This window comes from Drosophila montana, unplaced genomic scaffold (assembly GCF_035044405.1).
Source record: "Drosophila montana isolate Dmon_TW-CO22-7 unplaced genomic scaffold, ASM3504440v1 contig_1853_1, whole genome shotgun sequence".
In the NCBI taxonomy this organism is placed as follows: Eukaryota; Metazoa; Arthropoda; class Insecta; order Diptera; family Drosophilidae; genus Drosophila; species Drosophila montana.
This window is the reverse complement of record NW_026996772.1, coordinates 714541-736348: the sequence shown is the minus strand read 5'-3', so window position 1 is coordinate 736348 and position 21808 is coordinate 714541. Positions and strand designations below refer to the sequence as shown.

At 43.5% G+C, this 21808-nt stretch overlaps 2 protein-coding genes across 2 annotated transcripts; both read right to left on the bottom strand.

Annotated features, from left to right (window-relative positions):
* Positions 1-15601: 15601 nt before the first annotated feature.
* Positions 15602-19601, bottom strand: LOC135441157 (importin-4-like). The gene is made up of 3 exons (XM_064700653.1): positions 19472-19601; positions 17637-19394; positions 15602-17484 (listed from the first exon to the last, which is right to left on the bottom strand). Exons 2-3 carry the CDS (start codon positions 19359-19361, stop codon positions 15865-15867), a joined length of 3345 nt encoding a protein of 1114 aa, XP_064556723.1. The 5' UTR covers positions 19362-19394; positions 19472-19601; the 3' UTR covers positions 15602-15864.
* Positions 19602-20274: 673 nt separating this feature from the next.
* Positions 20275-21477, bottom strand: LOC135441135 (RNA polymerase-associated protein RTF1 homolog). The gene has a single exon (XM_064700616.1). The coding sequence runs from the start codon at positions 21439-21441 to the stop codon at positions 20413-20415; it is 1029 nt and encodes a 342-aa protein (XP_064556686.1). The 5' UTR covers positions 21442-21477; the 3' UTR covers positions 20275-20412.
* Between the last annotated feature and the right edge of the window lie 331 nt (positions 21478-21808).

Sequence of the window (21808 nt, the reverse complement as noted above, 5' to 3'; positions counted from 1 at the left end):
AACTTTTAGTGGAAAATGGCTGAAAATCGCAGAGCAAAATGGCAACCAAGACGGATTTCACCTTGCCAACTTTCACCACTTTTGCTGCTGCATTTCAAGCACAAAGCTCTCTGGAACTTAAGCACTTCGAGTTGGAGAACTTCGCTTATATAACACAAATCAACATTCACTTTGAGATAAACAACTTTTCATAGTAATTAGACATGGGCAGAGCGAGATTTCAATTACATATGAAATTCAAATTCACTTAAATTTCACTACATTGCGTGAAAAGGATGAAAGTGCAGTAGAATGACATTACGCAACCGTTTTCAAAAGCTTACAAATCTGTAACCACGTCGTTAATCCATTGATTACAAATCCAACCTGATAACAAATCAAGTCTCGATACGCCGAGATTTCGATGCTCTTCCCATGACATGCCAGATTTCATTTGATAATCTTTTTTAGAAAACTTAAGGCCTATAAAATGTATGATTAACACAATTTGAGTGTCCATTGTTTGTTTGGCCAACGATGTAAAAGATCTATTGGAAGGAAAAACTTCGAAAAAATACCGATTTAATGCTGCAAGCTTTACAAATGTTTCCTCTTTGGAACTATCTTTGGAAGAGCAACCTGTAAGATACACAATGTATTCTTTTTTTTTTCATTAAAACTAAGCTGTGTGTTCTACGGGCTGCAACAATAGAGATTTCTTCCAGTACGGAAAAATAATAAATAAAAAACTAACTGAGTCTTGACTTACGTATACTTAATATTATTTTATCCCACGATATGTTAAAATAATTAAAGCTCTCACAGAAAAATAACATCTGGAATATGTTAAGTAGCATTTGGAAAATCTAGTCATGAATTGAATTTATATTTTGTATTTTGGAATCTAAATTTATGTTTATTCATTTGTTTCGTTCAATATATTCGGTTGCATTGTGCTCTAGATATATAAAATAACATTCGACCAATCCACACAGATCAATAGCTAACATAGCTCATGAGATATGAGAAACAGTTCGACTTGTACGATCCAGCTGAAAAACACGACCAAGCATAGTTGATAAAATCTTGCAGCATCAGCCTTAAGATACTAAAGCTTCACCCTGAGCCACATGCTGAGAGGCAGTGCGCCCCAATTTTCTTGACTGCATTGAACTTTTCGCATAAATTGCATTTAATTTATGCGCATTTGCATGGCTGCCACAATACTACAAGTTGTTGCAATCATGTTGCAACCAGCTAGCCGGGCAATTGAATAGCAGCTGCAACAATAACAATAACAACAATAGCAGTTGTTCATATTGATAATAGTTTGTTCGAGTCCGACTTGCAGCAATTGCAATCAATTTCAGAAAATTTCCAAAAATTCTCGCAGAGAATACAATGAAGGAAAAAAAAAGACAAGAAAGCATGGAGAAATTAGGAGAATGGGCAAGGGTTAAGGGTTGGCCGGCATGAGTTGAAAGGTAAAACAGGCGTAATGGACGATCCTGCATGTCCTGACACGTGTTCACTGGCGCGGCCAATTAGTCTCGAAATGCACGAAAAATTTAATTAACATTTTGAAATGCTTTGCATGCCTGGCATAACTTTCTCACGCAGACACCTAAAGCTAAACACACGCACCCACACCCACACACAAGCACACCTGCGTATATATGTATACCTGTAATTTGTACAACTGTCGTTTAGGGTTTTAGCCTGCAGCAGCTCAGATGATTACTCTCTTACCCAGCTACACCCAGCTTCAGGCTTAAGCCCAAACTTCCTACTCAACACCACACTTACACACGCGCACTTCCCCGCCCCATGTCTCACCTTGGCTTCACCTGTCGCATATTCATGCTGTGCAAATTCAATGGAAACTACTTTTTATGACACATAAACTGTTACATGGCAACAATTGTACCGCTGCCTGCCCACTTTGAGCGCAGTCACGCCCAAACACTCGCACACACACACACACACACACACAGATGCGGTTGCTACGTGCCTTTATACGCCCCAAAGCTTTTGGCCCATGTTTGCCCAGCGGTTGCTGGGAGTAAAAAGTTCAAATGCAAAATGAAAATTAAATACAAATGCCAAGTACTCGACTAGCAAAAACTGCGCCCAATCAGACACAGCAGCCCCCAACTGTGCTGTCCAGACCACATCAGAGCTGTGTGTGTGTGCATGTGTGCACGTGTGTGTGTGTGTGGCCAACACCTGACTTTTGGCCAAACAAAATGTTATATTTCGACAAACATTTGTGCTGCTTAAATTTTGTGGAAAACACGAAAATGTTGCTCGTCTTGCTTGTTCACTTTGCCACGCCCATGCCCCTGCAGCTGGCTGCAGCATCATTATCATCGACTTCATCATCCCAATTCGTGGAGCACTTTGTGGCATTTAGTTAGTCAATTTGTTAAATCCGAAACTCAGTTTTTGCCATTTCAATTGGCATTAAAGAAGGCCGCATGCAGCACACAAACATGCAAGACTTTCAGATACTCTGTGCGAAAAATTTTGTAGAAAGAAAAGATAGAAATTGGAACAGGGTATCTGCTAACTAAGCTTACAGCTAGACTTGCGACTATTCTTAGATTATAAATAACGAATATATATTTATCAATTTATTTATGAATACATGAAATCATATGAAACAATAGGATTCACTTATATTTGGAACAGGGTGTCTGCTAACTTGGTTAGATATTCGTTTAGTTAGTTTAGCAGACATTCAAAAACAATTTGCTTTTATCAGATTTCAATGCTTGGCTTCAGGACTACATTGATCGTATTCATTGTTTCGATTGAAAAAAAAAAACTGTACATTTCTAGGTTAGCTCCAAATGTTGTAGATAAGTTTAACATTTTTAGATAAGTTTACATGTTTAGGTTAGTTCTACATTTGTAGGTTATCTCTACATTTGCAGGTTATCTCAACATTTGTAGGTTAGTTTTACATTTGTAGGTTAGGTAATATGTAGTAGACTATATGTATATACACTTGTACACTTGTACAGAAGAACATTTGTTCCACAAGATGCTATTGCTACTGAGATCTGTTGTTAAATTTAATACTTGTTTGTGTGTGTAACAGTTCAGCTTTAAGTTCCCAAAAGTTAAGTGTTGTAATAAAAATGTACGTATGTATGTGTGTAAACATTTATTAAAAAAAAAATATTCTGCAACATTCATATTTTTCCCTCATTAATAATATACCTAGAATTCTTTCAAAATTAAAATTCGATCATATGCTGTAGCGTTATTTTTTTCTCGGCATTAATGTTGGCCTGGGAAGGACTTAAGGTTGTTTTCATTAAACCTCTTACATTTTTCTCTTCACTCTAACCTCAATTTCGGCTATACAGCTTATTTAGGTACCCATTCTTCGCAGCTAGGCTCGACCTGCCTGGAAAAACCAATATATATTGTTTCTGCGTCTCAAGGTTCAATTTTCGGCTACTCAAACTTGAAATCGCTTGCCAAACAAATCTGCGGCTGAGCTCAGATTTGGCGAGCGAAGTTGGCAATTGATGGGGGCAGTTCCGCCGCTTTATGATTGTCCAGTGCATGGAGTCTGGGCACACACACACACACACAAACAGACAGACTCGCACACCCTATGTGTGCGACGATGTTTGTCTCACCCAAGACACAGATAAAATTAAAATAACACAAAAAAAAAAATAAGGAAAACAAAACAAAAAATCGTAAAAAGCAAAAACTTCACCTTGCCAAAAGTGTTCCTTGTCTGCGTGCGTGTGTGTCTACTGTACCTGCTGGCCTGTGTGTGTGTGTGTGTGTGTTTGTTTGTGTCTACTGCACCGCCGAATGAAATTCTGTTAATATTTAAACAAAGGTCGCCACCATTCGCAGCGTTTTTCGTTGTAGTTGTAGTCTTGTCGTTATCGTCCCTTAGGCCTCACAATTTTTCATCTGGCATTGTCTGCTCAAAAATTTCCGCGCTTCCATGGGTTGGGGGCCAGCTTGAATGGCCAGGGGGGCGGGGGTATGTGTGCTTCACAGGGGGCATTTGGCGCTGAATGTTTTTTGTTTTAGTTGCTAGCTCCACCTGCTGCTCGCATTGCCTGTCTGATGTCCTTTGTCGTCCTGCTGCTGCTGCTGCTGCTGCTGCCGGGCTGTGGGCCTTTTATAGTTGTTGCCTGATTTGCTGGCACCAGTCCGATGGTATTACCACTTCAAAACTGTTCAATGCGGTTCCCAAAAACCTACTTCTCACAAACTTTGTTCATATTGACGAAATTCCGACGTTTCTTGGAACATCTTATTATAAACCTGAATGCATTTATTATTTGTGTGAATATTAACTTCAATTATGTATACAGAATTATTGTTGCTGCATATATTGATTCGTGCTCTACTGAGGCGTTTCGGTTTCTGGGAACCGCTCGCACCGTGTATTCGTGTTTTGTTTCCCACCTGTCTTTGTAGTCGGCTTCGCTGTGCTTGTGCTGCGTCATTTGGCTTGGCTTTTATTATTATTATTTTTACGAGCGCGTTTTCTGTTCTTTCATTTTGTGTTTTCATTTTCTTTTTTTTTTTTTATTTATTTTTTTTTGTCACAATATAATGGAATTTATTTTATGGCCAACAGGTAGAAAATTTGTTGTCCTCTTGCGTTCGGCTAATTTCGCTTTTACTATTGCCCGGCCAAAGGCCAAGGGCCAAGGGCCAAGGGCCAAGGGCCAAAGAACATCGTATGGTATAAGTGTAAGTACGCGCATAATGTCGGCCATATGTTTTTTTTTTATGTTTACCTTTTCTGTATTTTGGTGTTTTTTTGTTTTTGGTGGGCAGCGCGCAGGACCTTATGCTGCAATATTTTTTAATGCCCCAGCCGGGGGCGCAACGAAAAATAAATGAAAAGCATCGCGACATCCGAAGACAATTAAAATTTATTCAACGCTCTTAAAAGCGTGACTGAAGAAAATATAAACATAAATATGAAATAAGCGACGCTGGAGACGAGCCCCAAAGACCTTTTCTTACCCACACGCCCCCCCCCCCCTCTTCATCGCAGCCCAGGGTGGGGCATTATGCGATTTACATTAGCGTGTTAATACAATTAAAAAGTCGGCTCGGGCTCATCGGTCCGCCTTGCCAGGACAATGAATCTCCGCCCACCTGTCAGCAGAATAAAAATAAAATTAAAAATGCTTTTATTTTGGGCTCTCATGGGCCTATCACATTTCGGGCGTGGGGGCTGGTCGTCAGCTTCATCTTCAAATTAGTTAAGGCCACAGCTTAAATACATGCTAGAGCTTTGGATATACCATTTAGTCAATGTTTATTTGATCAGAATCATATTTAATGGCTAAGAGTGTGTGCCTTCATGTTCCAGTCACAGTTAATGTGTTTAGTTCACATAGAGTTGAATTACCTTTAAGTATTCTCTTGTTAGGCAAATGTTAAGAGTTCGGAAAAGTGTGGCAACACCTCGGTTTATTGGCAATACCTTGGCGACACGAGCTGACAAGACAGCTCAACTGTCAATTTTATTTCTGTAATTATTTTTTTGCTAGCAAAGTGGCAGCGCTGCAATTTTATCTGCCTGTCACGTTTTTCACTGTTAAAAATCTTGGCGTCGAGCTGTCCCTCCTTTGGTAGCAGGGTGGCAACGCTGCAATCTTATGTGCCCGTCAAGAGTCTCCATGTTTAAATTTAGCAGCGCCAATGATTATGGTTTGACCTCTAGATCAATTAGGCATATAAATCTGGCAACATTAGAACATACACATATCATCTAAAAAGAAGACCTCACAATTGAAAAATAACAATCGAAAAACATAAAGAGTACACTCGACTACCACATAACAATTATCTTGGGCAGAAATGAGCAGGGGAATACGGGTTTTCATTAAGTTATCCCCATTAAATAATTTAACGTTCATATATGTAAAAAATATCTCGATCAGATTTTTATATGTGTATATATATACAGACATTTATGTAAATTTGTACTTACCCCAAAAAATGTACACAGGAGGGCGCCAATTTTTCCATATAGAAACATCACTGAAAGAACAAAAGAAGTAAAAGTAAAAAACTGGATAAAATTAAGAGAGAGAGAAGGAGAGAGAGAGAACGACAGTCGAAGAGAATACATTTGAGTTAGACTATGAACAGATATTACATTTTTAGATTGTCAACTCAACTTATTATCACTTAACACTTCTAATAAAAGCATGAAAACTTGTTAGGCTCCCTTGAATTCATGAGAATCGAGGAGGAGGCCTTTATTTTATAGGCGGTTTATTAAAATTGCACCGCAGCGGAAAGTAAATCAGGTCCTGTTTGGTATAGGCGATCGTTCAACAATATGTACATATATACATACATATATACATACATATGTACATACATACAAACATACATACAAACATACATACATACATACATACATATATACATACATACATACATACATACATACATACATACATACATACATACATACATATATACATACAGACATACATACATACATACATACATACATACATACATGCATACATACCTTTATACACAAAACCAACACAACTTATTAACACTAAAAAAAAAAAACAGAAAAAGCATGAAAATTAGCTTGGCCTACTTGAATTTATGAGAATCGAGGAGGGCTAAATTTAAAAGACATGTTTTATTTAAATTGTAGCGCAGCGGAAAATAAACCTAATCTGCCTCTTCTATAGGGGAACTATAATTTACATGTACCTACATACCCACAGACATGCATACACACATACATACATGCATATAGACATACACACACACATATGTATACACATATCGCGAGTACTCTCCGGCCTTGCTAGTAGCAGGATTTATGCCTTAAGTTTTAGATATAACGTCCTTATCCAGTTATCGTCCGTGGAAAATTTAAATCTGCTGCATGTCTTAAGTTAAATTTTACAGAAATATTTGAAAATATACTTGAAATCTATCTGCTTAAAAACCAAAAGTTGGAATCATGTTAGGATTGTGGTGAGAATCTTGAAGCCGAAAAATAAACTAAAAATCTTCGAAGCGCATTTTGCACCAATAAGGGATGGATTTTCCGAAAGGTGTGAAACACCCCTTAAATGAATTTGAAGATCACCAATCAGTCAGATCAAATAGTTTGTATATAAAGAGATTGGTGTGGAATATAGTTAAGAACAAGATATTATGGTTACCATAGCCCAAGATAATACTTAGTCCATACACTAGCCTGATATTCGAAGCTGGATCGTTGTTGTTTCGTAAACCAAGTATTGCTTATTTCCATATCCCATCGCGAATTTCTGTTCTTTCTTCTTAAGGCCCAATTTGGGTTTTGCCCACGATGAAGTTCCCTAAGTAAATAGGTAGTATCTTATATCAGCCGTGTCTCTCTGTGTACGGGCGGGGGAGGGGGGCAGGGAACTTTATTTAGGTACGCATAAGCAGAGCTTTGGCTGTCTTGGGTAAATTTGTTTCAGTTTTTTTTTTTTGTTTTGCTTATCACAATTTAACCTTTATGCTCTGCGCATCTATCTAAAGCTCGTCAACTTTGTGTCACCTTTGTGAACTGTTTTCGCCGCCCCCTGTCTTGTTCATAACCGTGTGCATATTTCATCTCTCGACGCTCGCTCAATCTCGGTCGGGCTCTGGCAAAATCAACAACAACTTTAAAACACTTTGCATTTATGCGACAAATGCGGCACGATTGGGCCCGGCTAGCTCGCTGCTTGCCCCAGATGCCGCAGTGGCGCCCTGTCACGGTCCTGGGCCCCCTGCCCCTGGACATGTACGCGAACTCAACCGATCCCGGGCGGGCGCAATGCTTTGTCATAAATCATTTTGGTGCCGCGTTGCCACAGAATGACACACGTTTGGACAGGATGGGCCTAGCCCAGCCCATGTCCAGCCACCAGTTTACCAGTTACCGCTGCTTATACCGCCAGCAGGTGCCGCTCCTCTTCCACTCCCACTCCCACTCACGCTCTCCCTCTCCCTCTCCTCTCTCTAGTGCTGTTGTTTACAGTGTTTGGATGGGGGCCACAAATTGTTTTGCTGGCGAGGATTCAACAAATTGGAAAGTGTTCACAAGTAGCCGCGCACGTGCTCCGCCCACTCATCGCTCATGGCTGGTCGGTCCAGGCCGCCCTTCTCGTCCACACACACACACACACACACACACCCTGGACGCTATCCGCAGCCATTTAATAATAAAAATTTGAACAAAAGTTTTGGCGGCTTTTCGGTGAGCTCTACATTATTTATATAAAAATTCAAATTAAATAAGATTAATTTGGGGACCCGGCTGCCGCTGCTCAACAGCTCTCCAAATCTGCCGGGCTCCTCCACTCCAGTGCTCCTCCAATCCGGTCCGGCTCTGTCCACTCCGCCGTCAACTTTACAGTAACAAAGTGTGTGGCAGTCACAGTCACGGCTTTGACTTTGACTTTCAAGTGGAATGCCAGCTATTGTTGTGGCTCTCCTCTGTAGTTGTTGTTGTTGTTGTGCGCGTGATTTTGGTCACTTTGAGGCAACTTTTGCATAATTCCACTCAACGCCCACTTGAAGATGACTAATGATGCTGCTGCCATACGGCATACAGGGTGCAAGCGAGATGGCCATGTGCCGCAAATATGTCACATTTGCCTAGTGACAGGCGGGCAACCACTCCAAACTTGAATACCCCTACCTCCCACACACACACACACACACACACAGCTCGTGAGGGACTCTGCCAGCCCAACCTGGCGGTGATTTTTCTAAGCTGTCATCTGCACTGGACAAAGAGACGCAGTCCATGGCGCTAATTGTCAGCCAAAACTATGCCCATTGGCTGTTTGTAGTTCCACAATATGTTTTCTCCTGCATTTCGATAGATTTCCATTAAATATAACTCTAAATGGAATTCAAATACTGCTGGGGTAAAAAAAACACAGACTTAAATTTAGTGCATACCCAAAGGGATTTGTGCATAATTTCAAATTTTATATATGTAAGCTTTGATATGTAGACTCAGATCCTGGAAGTCAAAATCAGTTTTCTAATGCATCCAAAACTATCGATATCAAGTCTTCCACCTATTCTACGCACATCCTTTTGGCTCTTTTCAGATTTAAGTTTCTGATTCGTGCCCTTGACAAATCGCATCGCTTACTTTTAATCAATATGTTTGGCCTTTCCCACCCTTAAAAACATCTTAACCCTCAGCAAATATTGCATTAAATATTATATAGTATGCTGCTCTAATTTATTATATTTAATTTGAAAAACAATATTATCTAATCCCAGATAAAATACTTCTATAATACCCCTCTCCATATACAACTTGTTAAGGCAGCAGTCAAAATAATTTACTTGACAGCCGCAAAGTATGCTACTCAGAATCATAATATAACACGGCCACTTGGCGAAATTGAGGCGAAAGTGAAATAATTTAAGTTTTTCATTTCGTAGCTAAACTAAATCGAATTAGATCTGGAGCTGGACCTGGACCTGGACCTGCAACGGCTGTGATTGATGTGCAAAATGCGAAAAATATTGCGACAAATCAAATTGTGGAGCCGGCATTTGGGTGTGGGCGTGGCAAACGCACTCCCAATGCAGCCGGGCTGAAAAAGGGTGGAGAAAAACACGGGTAACCTCTCCGATGCAATTAGTGACAGCCTGCCAAATGCAGCGCCAGGTGGCGCCCGACAAGCGGGCGCAGTGCCCATTTTTGGTGTCAAGTTTGTGCGCTAATGAACAACAAACTTGAACAACTTTTACAGCTGCAGTTGCTGGGCAAAGGGGTGGGTTAAGTATAGCCCAAGAAGAAGAAACTGGCCGTAACGAAATGAAACGGCAACAAAATACCCACAATGAGGCAGAGAAATGAAATGAAATGCAATTAAAACAATTAAAAGCGAGTTGGCCAGCTGATGTTTTCCACTTTTCTTCACAGTTTTCTTCGTTTCAGTGAAGGAAAATGCAAAATTAGCAACAGCAAATTTGTAGCTGAATTGGATATCGAAGTCGGCATCAGAACCATAACCGAAACTTGGACATGCAAATGAGTGGGAGGTTGGGCATGGTGAATGCGTGAGCCCAGGTAGCTGCAGGTAACATTCGGTGCAACGATTGGATTCGCATCAGCAAAGGGGATTACTGTAGCTGCCACTGGAGGCGGAGGCGTGGCAAACGACGGCTGCAATTTTCGATAAATTCGTTCGCTCAAAAGATGTCGCCGACGCCAGCGGGGCAAGCAGCAGCAGCAGCAGCAGCAGTAGCAGCAGCAGCAGCAACAGCAGCCAGTGGAAGCAGATAAGTATAAAAGTATTTCATTCATTTCCATAATTTTAATAAAATTGAAGAAAAATATTCAAGGCAGTGGCACACGGCATTGCCAAAAAAAAAATACATGAAAAACGAAATGGCAAATGGAAAATGTGCGGCATGTAATGACTGGCTGGGAAAGGCGCTTGCCGTCACCTGCACAGTGGTACACGATCCTCTTTCGATAGAAAACCTAAGCGAATATCTTCTGTTCCTGTTACAAAGACTATGAATCAGCGATTAGACTAAATCGATCGATCGACTGTTCCTGTGGCACAATATTGCGACTTACGGGAGCAGCGAGCTGCAGATCCTTAATCCAGACTAACCTGCTGAATATGGGGCATAACTAAGCCATACTCCAAGCTGTCTACTTTAATTTCGATTACCAGTCCGAGCAATCCGGAAGGCCTCCTCCACATTTACCTTCAGCCACTTGCTGCTGGGGCAAATATGCTTGTATCTGGACTAATCATGAGTCTGCAGCCAAGCTGGAACTTGCCGACTCTATAATACTCCGTAGCAGTATCAAATTGTATGCTTCAAACTCTTGAGCTTTTGACCCGAACGATTCGCTGTTGCAGCTGCTTTGAGACTGACTGCAAAAACCTTGTAAAGAACGCGCATAACTAATAACACCGTTCATTAAATATGTTCTAGTTGCTTTTCAGCATACAACAAATATAAAAGAATAAGCCCTGTCCTGCGTTTTTAAGCTGCACGAGCGTGCGGGGAGCTTCATTGACCAGCTTTCCTAGATACTAGAGTTGAGCCATGCGACTAAGTCGCACACTGGGATTGCAATTCATGAAATCAAGTGCCGCAAACAGCTCCGTACCAGAGTAATGGTCTATATATTCATTGACACAGTTCCGATAATAAATATCCAATACTAAAATCACAGATCAAGCGTCTACATATACTCTTCCGGACCAAAAGGATCAATTGTGCCATCCAGGGAATCGTTATGCCAAATAATGATGATATTAAAATATATTTTTGATCTGTCTAGAAGACAATTCAAATTTATCCATTATGTTCGATTGACTCAATTTTACGAAGCAAAAGGCGGGTTTGACCTGCAATAGTTCAAACTGCAACTAAGCAGTTGTCCTAAAATCAAACAAATCAAAACATAAAACAAGCCAAAACTAAAACTATATGCCAAACGTTTGAACCAACACCTAGTTCAAAGCTGGTTCGAACCGCAATACCGAACTACTGACAATTTTGTTGCCCCGCTAATTAAAATATTGAGTAAGATATCGATATCGATAACCGGCTTGTCATCAGCATTGATTACTTTTGTGTTATCGTTATTATCGACAATAAATCAATATTTTTTGCGGATGTTGCCTCACTGTGCCGTGTCTTAACCAGGCATGTTGGTATGCATGTGGCGCCATTTACCTATAAATCCGGATCCATTGCTGTGCCAACCGAGCCAACGATTACTATCGACTGCTGCCCAACCAACCCAGCTACTCAGCTAACCGCATCTGCATCTGTGCGCGCCCCGTCACCAAATGACATAATTCAGTTGCTGGCAAAGTTTTGACTGATGCTGATGCTGCCATACGATGTCCATGCCCTAGCTCCTGCTGCTGCTGCTGCTGCTGCTGCTGCTGCTGCTGCTGCTGTTGTTGTTTTCGTTGTTGGCGTTTGGTAAAGTTGAACGTTGAATTTTGATGTTCGTTGATTGCCATCACCCATCTGCACGCTTGTTTTCGAAGATATGTCACCAGGTGTAGCAGCGCATTTAATCCGACCAAAAGTCGCAACATCAACAGCCAAACGTCAGACGTCAGTATTTCGCCCGGACCACGGACCCGGCCATGGATGCCCGCCAGGCACTTGTAAATGTCAAAAGTCGAGTTGAGCCGTCGCAGCAGCACTGAAGCTGGTAACATGTGCCGCTCGCCCGCTGCTCCGCCCGCTGCTCCGACCAGCTCCGACGAGCTACTGCGGCTGCCTCTGCCCGCAATGGAAGTGACTTTCACTTGAACTTACTCGTATTTGTGTCATGTAACCCATACGCCGCATGGACCAATAAAAGCAGCAAACCGAAAACAGGCAAAAAATAAAATAAGAGCACAGAAAATTGTAATATAACAGAAATTAAAATGTAGAAAATGTCAACGGCACAAAGACGCGGAGCCTGAAGTGAGGCACAGATGATTTTTCTGAATCGCTGAGCAGCGCGCAGCATTAAGAATCATCATTTATAAAACATTTTGGCTTATTTTAAGTTATATTAAGCCAGGCTGGCTCAAGAACCTCAGAATGTTATCAACAGCAGATTTTGCTTTCAACTCAGGGCTGACAAACACCTTGCCAGCTTTTCGCCATAACTCGTTGAGAATTATAAGCGCCCAGCAACGTAAAACAGCAAGGCGAGCCGAGTTGAAGTCCACTTTATCTATGTTTATTCCTGCTTATAATATAATAGACTTACAGAAAAATTAATTTTCAGATGGGAGCCACAATAGTTTCGGCCACGCCCACTTTTTCTAGCAGTTCGGACAAGGCTGTTATACCTCACCTGCAGATCGCAGAGTACGGTAGACCAAGCGCAGAAGCACATCTCCTGCTGTTTCTCCCCTCTTCTGTCTCCTCCTGCTGCGGTCGCTGCTCCTCATGAGCTGATGCGCAATTAATATGGCAAATCAGAAGACGTTACCAAACGCAACCTGAGCCTGCCCACACACATTTGATCTTGATTGTGCGTGTGCCGTTAGCGCACACATAGATACACACAAACACCTACACACACCTACACACACATATATATATATGCCTAACCCTAACCTGCCGCAGGTCAAGGTTGGCTCTACATTGCCCTCTGCATATGAGCGTTCCCCCGCCCACGCCCCCCCCCCCCACTTTTGTGGGCGTGACAGCCTTTTATATTTATGGCCACTACGTGTTGTAATGGGCGTGTTGCTTTCTGGTTTTCCATTTTTTGTAAGGTTTGTTTTTGCTGTGTTTTATATATATATATGTATATATCTTTTTTTTTCATTTTAAGGGCCAAAGCGACAACATAAAACAGTCGTCAAATTTATTAAGTGACATTTTGCCTAGGCAAAAACAACAGCAGCATAAAAAAGACATTTGTCGGACACACACACACACACACGCACACATACAAGCGCTCACACACACGCACTGCTGCAACAAAAAAGTTAGAGCTTAATGGAAAGGGGGAAAAAGCAGATGAAAGTCGGGAAAACGAAAAACTCATTTCAAGTTAATTAGACGAGCGCGGAATAACAGTACATGGTGCAAGAAACACAAAAGAAAAAAACTAGAGGAAAAACCTCTGCAAAGTATGTAGAAACAAAATTTTTGTTAGCCTGGCCAACTGGCCAACCAAAAAATGCGCGGAAAAACAACCAAAAACAACAGCAGAAAATGACCATCTGCAGCAGGCCGAAGCTTAAATACTCTTATAGACATGTGGCAAAAATTGTTCGATTGTTCCTATAGCAGCCAAATGATATAGTAGAACGATGTGATATGATATGATATGAGATATATACCTATATAGATATATAAAAGATATATTGAAGAGCCGAGGACAAAAACTCATTTATTGATCGATTCTCTATGATATAGTACTCCGATGTGTACGAGATATATAAGATATATCCATGAGCCTAGTTTGGGCAACATATCTTGTAGAACAGAACAAGTTTTGTTTTTCAATTTTGAACGATATAAGATATAGAGGCTAGTTGGCATGAGAACAAACAGACAGAACAACGGACAGACAAATAGAGCTATATAGACTCAACTATTGATACTGATCAAGAACATATGTATATACTTTATGTGAGTTGCCTTGTTGAAAGCGTTGCACACTTCGTGATAAACTAATAATACCCCGACAAGGGCGTAGAAAGGAAACCCAAAAGGAAAACAAGTCGGCAAGAGCATAATGAAATTGTTGGCCAAACTGTTCAGGCTATAAATTAAATATTAATTAATTGGCCAGTCTGTCTGTTCGCGGCCAAAACAGAAGCAAACAAGAAAAGGGACTGGCTTCAAGGTTGCGCCGCTCTGCGCTCTGTTAGAACGCAACCGTGTATTTTCTAATTGCTCATCAGCCGTGTGATTGTCATCACGTGCCACGCCCCTCGCCCATTTAGTTGGCTAATTGCATTTTATTTAATTTGCCTGCCTTATTGGCGACAATTTGCTGCCAATTCAATTCACTGTAACTTGGCCAAAATTTCAATCACATTGGCCTTCAATCACATTGGCCGTCCAAAATGTGGCAAGCAAAAGTACCTGACCTGACCGCCCCACCCCCTCCTCCCCCACCGACCGACCGACCGCAGCACCGAGGCCCTTGTGGAATGAAGTGCTGGACATTTTTTACATTCCTTGTGCTGGGCAACTGTTGCAGGATTCTTGCTGGCTCTCTTTCTAACCCAGTTTGTCACTAATTGCATTGAAACAGTTTACATATTTATTTACCCTCTTGTGGGTCAACCCTCCGCCTTCCCCTCCGTCTGCGCCTCCTCCTCCGCCAGCGCTTCGCTTGAGAATTCGATTTGTCGCTATGTTTTTCGCATTCGCCCATTTCGGCCTGTGACCCAATCAATCACCCCCAAACATCGCTTTATTGCATTGTTTTATTTGGCTATTATCCACCGGACAGCTTAGAAAAATGAACAGCAGTCCACTTAAATAGCTTCATGACGTTTAACTTTGATCGATTGCCGAGTAAATACATCTAACTATATAATATATTCTGCAGAGCTAGAGCATTGACAGCGCGTATAAAAGGTTGATCTCGTTCTAAATCCCTTCAGCTAAAATACTTGTAAAAACACTCAATAGGAGGAAAGTAAGAGTGCTCGAGTCGACTAGTAGACACCCTAAATCCACGCTGAGCTGCCGTTTTAATCTTTCTAGCTGTTTTCATTTTATACATCATAAAAAAACCACCCGCCACTTGCTGCGCACCTAACCCCACACTATGGGAAGCGCACTCTTGATTAACTCTGGTTTTTATTAACAGATCTTTCTGAAAGTTTCGAGGCCTTAATGACATCCAAATATTGGAAGACACGAGCGAAGGCATCTTGAAAGTGAAATATAAAAGAGTATTTGACAGTCTACCCACAAAATACGCTCAAAAAAACGGAGTTCCCATGCCAGATTAGGGTTCTTTCAAATCGATAACTCGCCCCATTTCCAGGAAATGAATATAATATTAAACCTGAAATACCGTTTTTTATCAATGCTTAAAAATCAGATTATTCATAACGACAAACAGCAGTAAAACTTGCTCAGGTACTGAAATTTTGATTTTATTTACCGATAGTAAGTGCACCAGAATTTTGTAGAGTGTTTCTACGTTCGTACTGATTGAGATCCCGTGTTGTAATTAATTGGCCTAACCTATTTAATTTCCGTTACCCCGTCCTGAATTACAATTCCTTTTTTTTCAGGTTCTTTTCACAGCTCTCAATGGAATACCTACAGATATACTGCATTTTCGTATTTTTTATACTCTTTAGTATTTTCCAGTGTTAGAAAATACACAATACTTTTTTTTTAAACGATCAAAGCACTAGCCCCAGGAAACTGTTGGCTGACATCATCGTAAAGTGACTTCTGGTCGACCTTGATGAGACCCAGCAGCTCGATGGCAGTCTGACGCGTGACCTCATTGGGCAGCTGATGCTTCCCGAGCGATTCGAGCAGCACTTGCAGAGTCTGGCTGAGATGTGGTTCCAGCACAGCTGGTTTCTGCTGGTAGAGTTGGCGCAGAGCAGGCACCACTTGGACATAGGCATCGAAGTTGTGGCAAAACGGAAGATTGCCGTAGATTAAAGTCAGAATCTCTTCGGTGGACAGGGACGCGCAGTTCATGATCATGCGCGCCAGAATTGCGGCAACCTGCTCCCGCTTCTCGTTGGCCAGTGGCGAGTTGGCATTGAGGGCATCGATAAACACCTGTGAGGTGGCCATGATGATGGTATCCAGGTTCTCTTTGTCATGGGCATGCGTGAGCATCCAGTTGATCAAGTTGATGGCAAACTGAAGCACATGCGGCTTGTCGTCCATCATGCAGTCGACGACGCTATAGCAGAGCACATCGTAGTACTGCTCGGCGATGACGCCCAGCGGCTCCATGCAGCGATAGACGAGATTGTAGAGAAAGTACAGATGCGGCGTGATCTGGCCAGTGGGCTTGCACTGGCGCAGGCTCTTCAGGAAGCGATTGCTAATGCTGTGAAAATGGCCGGCAAATTGTCGCCGACGCATCGATTGGCCAAAGACGGGCAGCATCTCGCCGGCGGCCTCCATTACCTCGATCTCGGAATGCATGGCCTGGCTCCACTGTTGCAGTATGGACATTTTCGTGTCCTGGCCAATATCGAACTGACAGTTGAGCTTGCGGCGCAGGGTCTTGCGCACAATATTTATGATCAGATCGGCAAATCCCTCACCTTCCAGAGCCTCGGACCCAAACAGTTTGAGGAACTTTGTGATGCAGTTCATGGCACCAACAACATTGGCCGTCTCCTTGGCCGTTTCCACAAAGTCAACCAAATCCGGCATTAGTTCGTTCAACTGGCGCTTGGCCTCATCCTTGTCGTCCTTGCGGTAGAGAAGAATGGCAAATTCTGTCAGCACCTCGAATGCAGCCCGTTTGCCCAGCTCGTTCTGCGAATCCGTGTACGGGGAGACACAGCGTGTCGCCTCCGATATATAGGGCATTACCGTATCCGGCATGTTGACGGCCAATGTCTTGAGGCACAATAGCGCCTCATCGGGTGCGGCCGTATTGGTTAAGCTGTCGGTGCTGGTGATGCTTCGAGTGTTGCCCTCTTCCGTCTGATCGCCGTGTCCGTCGCCAATGCTGTCCTCTTCGGCACAGACGCTTGCATCGGCATCGGCATCGGCATCAGTCTCGGTATCGAGTCCGTCTTCGTCCTTGTCGTCATCGCTATCCTTGCCGTCCTTGATTGCACTCAAAATTCCAATTATAAGAAATCCGAAATTCAGTTTAATCTGTTCCGGCACATAGTTGGACAACATCGCGAGCATCTCGAACGTGAAGACCTGCGCAATAGTCATGTGCTGCATCATCTCCAAATAGCTGTCCATCAGCATCGGAGCATGCACAGCGAATTTCTCAGAATCAACGTTGCTCAGCATGTTGACCACCTGCAATAAGGTTTTTAATTGTAAGAGAGTGAACATCTGAGTAAGAGAACCTTCTGAGCCTTAATTGAGGCTATGAGATTCGCATAGAGGGGCGATGTAAGTGGAAGGATGATCAGAAAATCGCATTGAAGGGCGCTAATTAATAATCTAACCTGTATAGCTTGAGTTCGTAGCAGCATTCGTTCCTCCGGGGGCGTCTCCCTAACCAGCGGCAACGTTATGGCCAGCACCTCATCAAAGTGCGGCCTAAATAAATCCTTTGATATTTTGGCCAAAGAGGCGACGGCACTCAACGCCAGTTGGCGCAGCGAAATGGAATTGTTTTCCGGCTGCATAGCATCCATTAGCCGCTTCATTAGGTCGACCAGATGCGGCTGCAGCGCCTCCCGCTTAAGGCTCTCACAATAAATTTCCAGTGTGCAGAACATGCGTGATTGTGCCTCCGTCTCGCGGTCGGCCAACCGCTGCTCTGGCGTCATCTGATCAAAGAATTCACAAAACAGGGGCAGCACTTGGGGCGCCATTACGGTAATCTCCGGCTGCAGATTCTCGGCCATAATGGCGAGCGCGAAATGCGCGGACCTGCGCACCATTGGCTCCACATCATGAATGCCCGTCTCGACGGCAGAAATAAAGCTGCGTAATGGGGCATCGGCCAGCAGGTCTGTAAATCCCTTGGCCATCAGAGCTAGAAACACCTGGGCGGCCACACGGTGCACCGCCGACCGCTGTTGCTCTAGCTGCGGCTGCATCAGGCGCAGGACACGCACCGCAACGCGATTAGTGTCCGATTCGGCGGCAATATAGAGCACCGTTTGGGCGGCCTCGGATAGCGGCGACTGCGACTCCTCCGTGTCGCCCAGGTACAGCTCCTCGCCATCCGCATCCAGAGCCGGCTTGATGGCCATAAGGCGATAGAGGGTCATCAGCAGCTTGTCCATCATTTTCAGGCGAATAATGTGACGCCGCTTGCTGCGCACACAGTTCCTCAAGGCCATTATGGCCTGGACACGGATTTCATCACTCAGATTTGTGTCGCTCGCCAGCAGAAAGAGCTCATCGAGCACCAGCTTGAGATGCGGCCACATCAGCTCCGGCAAGTGCTTGTTCAGCTTTTCGAGCACATCGAATCCTCGACAGCTGCGTTTCGGATTCGGCTGATAGGCAAAGGCATGCGTCATCTGCATGATCAGAGGCAATGTGGCGGCCAGCTCTTCGTGGTCATTGGAACGCCTGCGGAACAGCGGTATGGCCATGTGCCAGCCAGACAGCAAGTGTTCCGTGGCCGGTGTGGCCAACTCGCCCTGCTCTTTGGCCAGTTCCAGAGTGCGGACGAATATGTTCTTGGCACGAACCAAATATTTCTCGAACATATTCGGCGATGTCTTCACGAGCAACTTGAAGCAAATGGCGCCCAGCAGCTGGCTAAGTTTTTCATTGGATACGCACAGCTCCTCCACATGATCGATGATGAGATCGTTCCAGGCCGCAGCCTCAGCATTCTCAGCATCCAGCAGCAGGCCCATTACGAGTCCAACATTACGCACAACCGTCAGCTGCAGGTTTTCATCATCGTTCATGGTCATACTTTTGAAAGCGCAGAGTAGCACATCCTGGGCCTCCTTCTGCTGGTTGGGCAGCAGGTTCTTCCAGACGTCCGGCTGGGCCAGCCGATTCTTGAGTATGTGCCCGGCACATTTGCGCATTGCCGGCAGCTTGCCAACATTGCCGAGCACCATGCACACCTGAACCGTGCTGTCTGGATCCGTGTAGAGGCTAGTCAGCTCCTCGGTGGATTGCCGCACCACGTCCGAGTGGGCGTTCATCATATCGCCCAACAGGCGTACCACTTGCGTGCGATTCTCCTCATCCGTCATATCGATTGGCAACTTCTCTTTAACCAAATTAAACTGAGAATGAAAAAAGATATTTAGAAATCATATGTTAGCCAGATACGCCTAAAGTCGAAACTGCTTGAGGCACTTACCAAAGACAAACTTTGAAATCCAATATATATATATATATCTACATATGTATATATATATATATATATATATATATAAGTATATTATTGTATAAATGTACCAGAATTATCTCTGGGGTTTTCCAAAAGTTCGACTTTTATTTTTGGTAAAAGTAAAAAAAATATATATAAATTTTTAAACTCGTTGCTTGTTAGAGCTACGATCGAACTGAACTGAGAAATTAAACAGAACTGCGTACGTGCACGAAAAGTGTGTGCCTGTTCGCCGACTTCTATGATTGCTTCAAAATGCTGTGCGTTTACAAAACTAAGTAGGAAAATACTCAACATCACTGCCGGGCTTTATGCGAAGTTATTTCCTTTTCAAATTCACCTTGGGCCGTCATTTGTATTCACCGAAGTGGATTTGCCGCAGTCAGTGGATGACGTTTCGAATAACATTTTATTTGATCATTTTTATAAATATTTGACAGTTGCCCGTCCATTTTTTGCCCCTGGCATGCACTCTCGAAAGTAGGTGAAAATTTTACTTAGTTTTAAAAAAGATTCAGAAAACGTTTTCCCCCAATTTTTCACAGATAAGAGTGGAAATATTCAATACCCCGCGTATTTGCGTGTAAAAAATTCAGCTTTATTAAGAGTTGATGTGGAAGATTGGGCATCCACCAGTCGGTCAATCAATCAATCGGTATAGCTTAATATACATATCAACTTAAATTGTATGTGGATCATTTGAATTCTAAAATGATTTTGCATGGCATTTTATATTTATTCCCTCTTCCACACTTGTTTGATCAGACTTTCGATTGATCTGATTTGTGAGACTTTTATTTTTGTATTCTACAGCTGCAACTTAATAAATTTGTTGAACCAAAACTAAAACAATATACTTATTTCCGAATTTAGCGGCGCAAACAGGAACTTCCATCGATTCGCCCAAGAGGCTAAGCGCTGGGTATCATTGGCTCTGAGCGCGGTGCCTCCAGCTCCTCCTCCGAGCCGGGCTCTGGCTTTGTCGGTTCGCCAGATCCTTCGCTGCTAGCTGCAGCATCCAGTTCAGGATTTGGTGGTGCTGGTAGGGGCGGTGGCGGTGGCGGTGGCGGCGGCGGCGGCGGACGCTGCAACTTCCATGGATAGACACCGCCCACACGCTCTAGGAGCCCGCCCTTGGGCACTGGACGCATCGGCATCGAGAGTGGCAGCAACCCGTTCTGCTTCAGCAAGGATGTGATTTTGCCCTCGCTGTTGAGCGCATTGTAGATTTCGATCTTCTTGCTTGAGATTAGCTCCGTGGTGGGCCATTCGATGCCCTGGCAGATGCAGTTATCGTGCCAGAAGTCGAACTCCTCGCGCGTGAACGCCATGTTGGAGATGTCGTTGAGCTCGTGCTTCATCACGAGATCCTCGTAGCGCAGCTGGAGCGCAATATTGGTGGGCGTTTTGCCCACATAGTAGCCCTCCGGCAGTTCCGTGATGTCCATTATCTCGGCAATGCGATACTCGGGCAGCACATTGATCGCGTTGATGTTCAGCCGCACAAAGCAGCTGCGCACCGCCTGCTCGAATGTGGTGCTGTGCAGCAGCTGCTCGATGCGATGGCGCGTCAGACGCAGTGCATCCAGCTGTTCCAGCGTGCGTATGGGCTGTGCTGCTGCCGCTGCTGCTGCTGCAGGATCCGGCTCCTCCTCGTCATCGTCGGAGCGCACTGGCAGGGAGCGCAATCGTAGCAGCTCCCGCACAATCTCCGACTTGGGACGACGATGTCGCTGCTCGTCCGTCACATTCCATGGCAGCTTCTGCGGCTGCATAAACGAAGGCAAGTCACTTGGGTCATACAAACGTGGCGAAGTACGCTTCAGCTTGGACTTGGACTTGCCGCTTGTCTTGGGCTTCGCTCCCGACATTTCTATCACTCGAAGCTGGCCCCGATGTTGGCACAGTATCAAACAGTCTATAATAGACACTCTAGACATATGCTGCTGTCCTTATGTATGTGCCTGCTGATTGTTTTCTCCAGGCCCACTCCGTGCCAGCGCTTGCCGCTTGGCCTGCTGCCTCGCCAGCTTCAGTCGGCTGGCTGCGGTTATTAATTTGGAATTTCAATTGCTTTTGAATGGCGGCCAAGTGTGGCCGCTTCATGAGTGCCGACTAAATGGATTTCATTTTTTATTTTTTAATTATTTTTTGCCAACTGCATGGGGCATATTCGCTGGCAGTTGGACATTTAAATGCTTGTGTAAATAATATGTTTAAATATTGTTAGTATATATTAATAAGTTTGTAGAAGTTTTTTTATATTGAAATCAAAAATATAGCTAACAATTTATAGAGTACTTCACT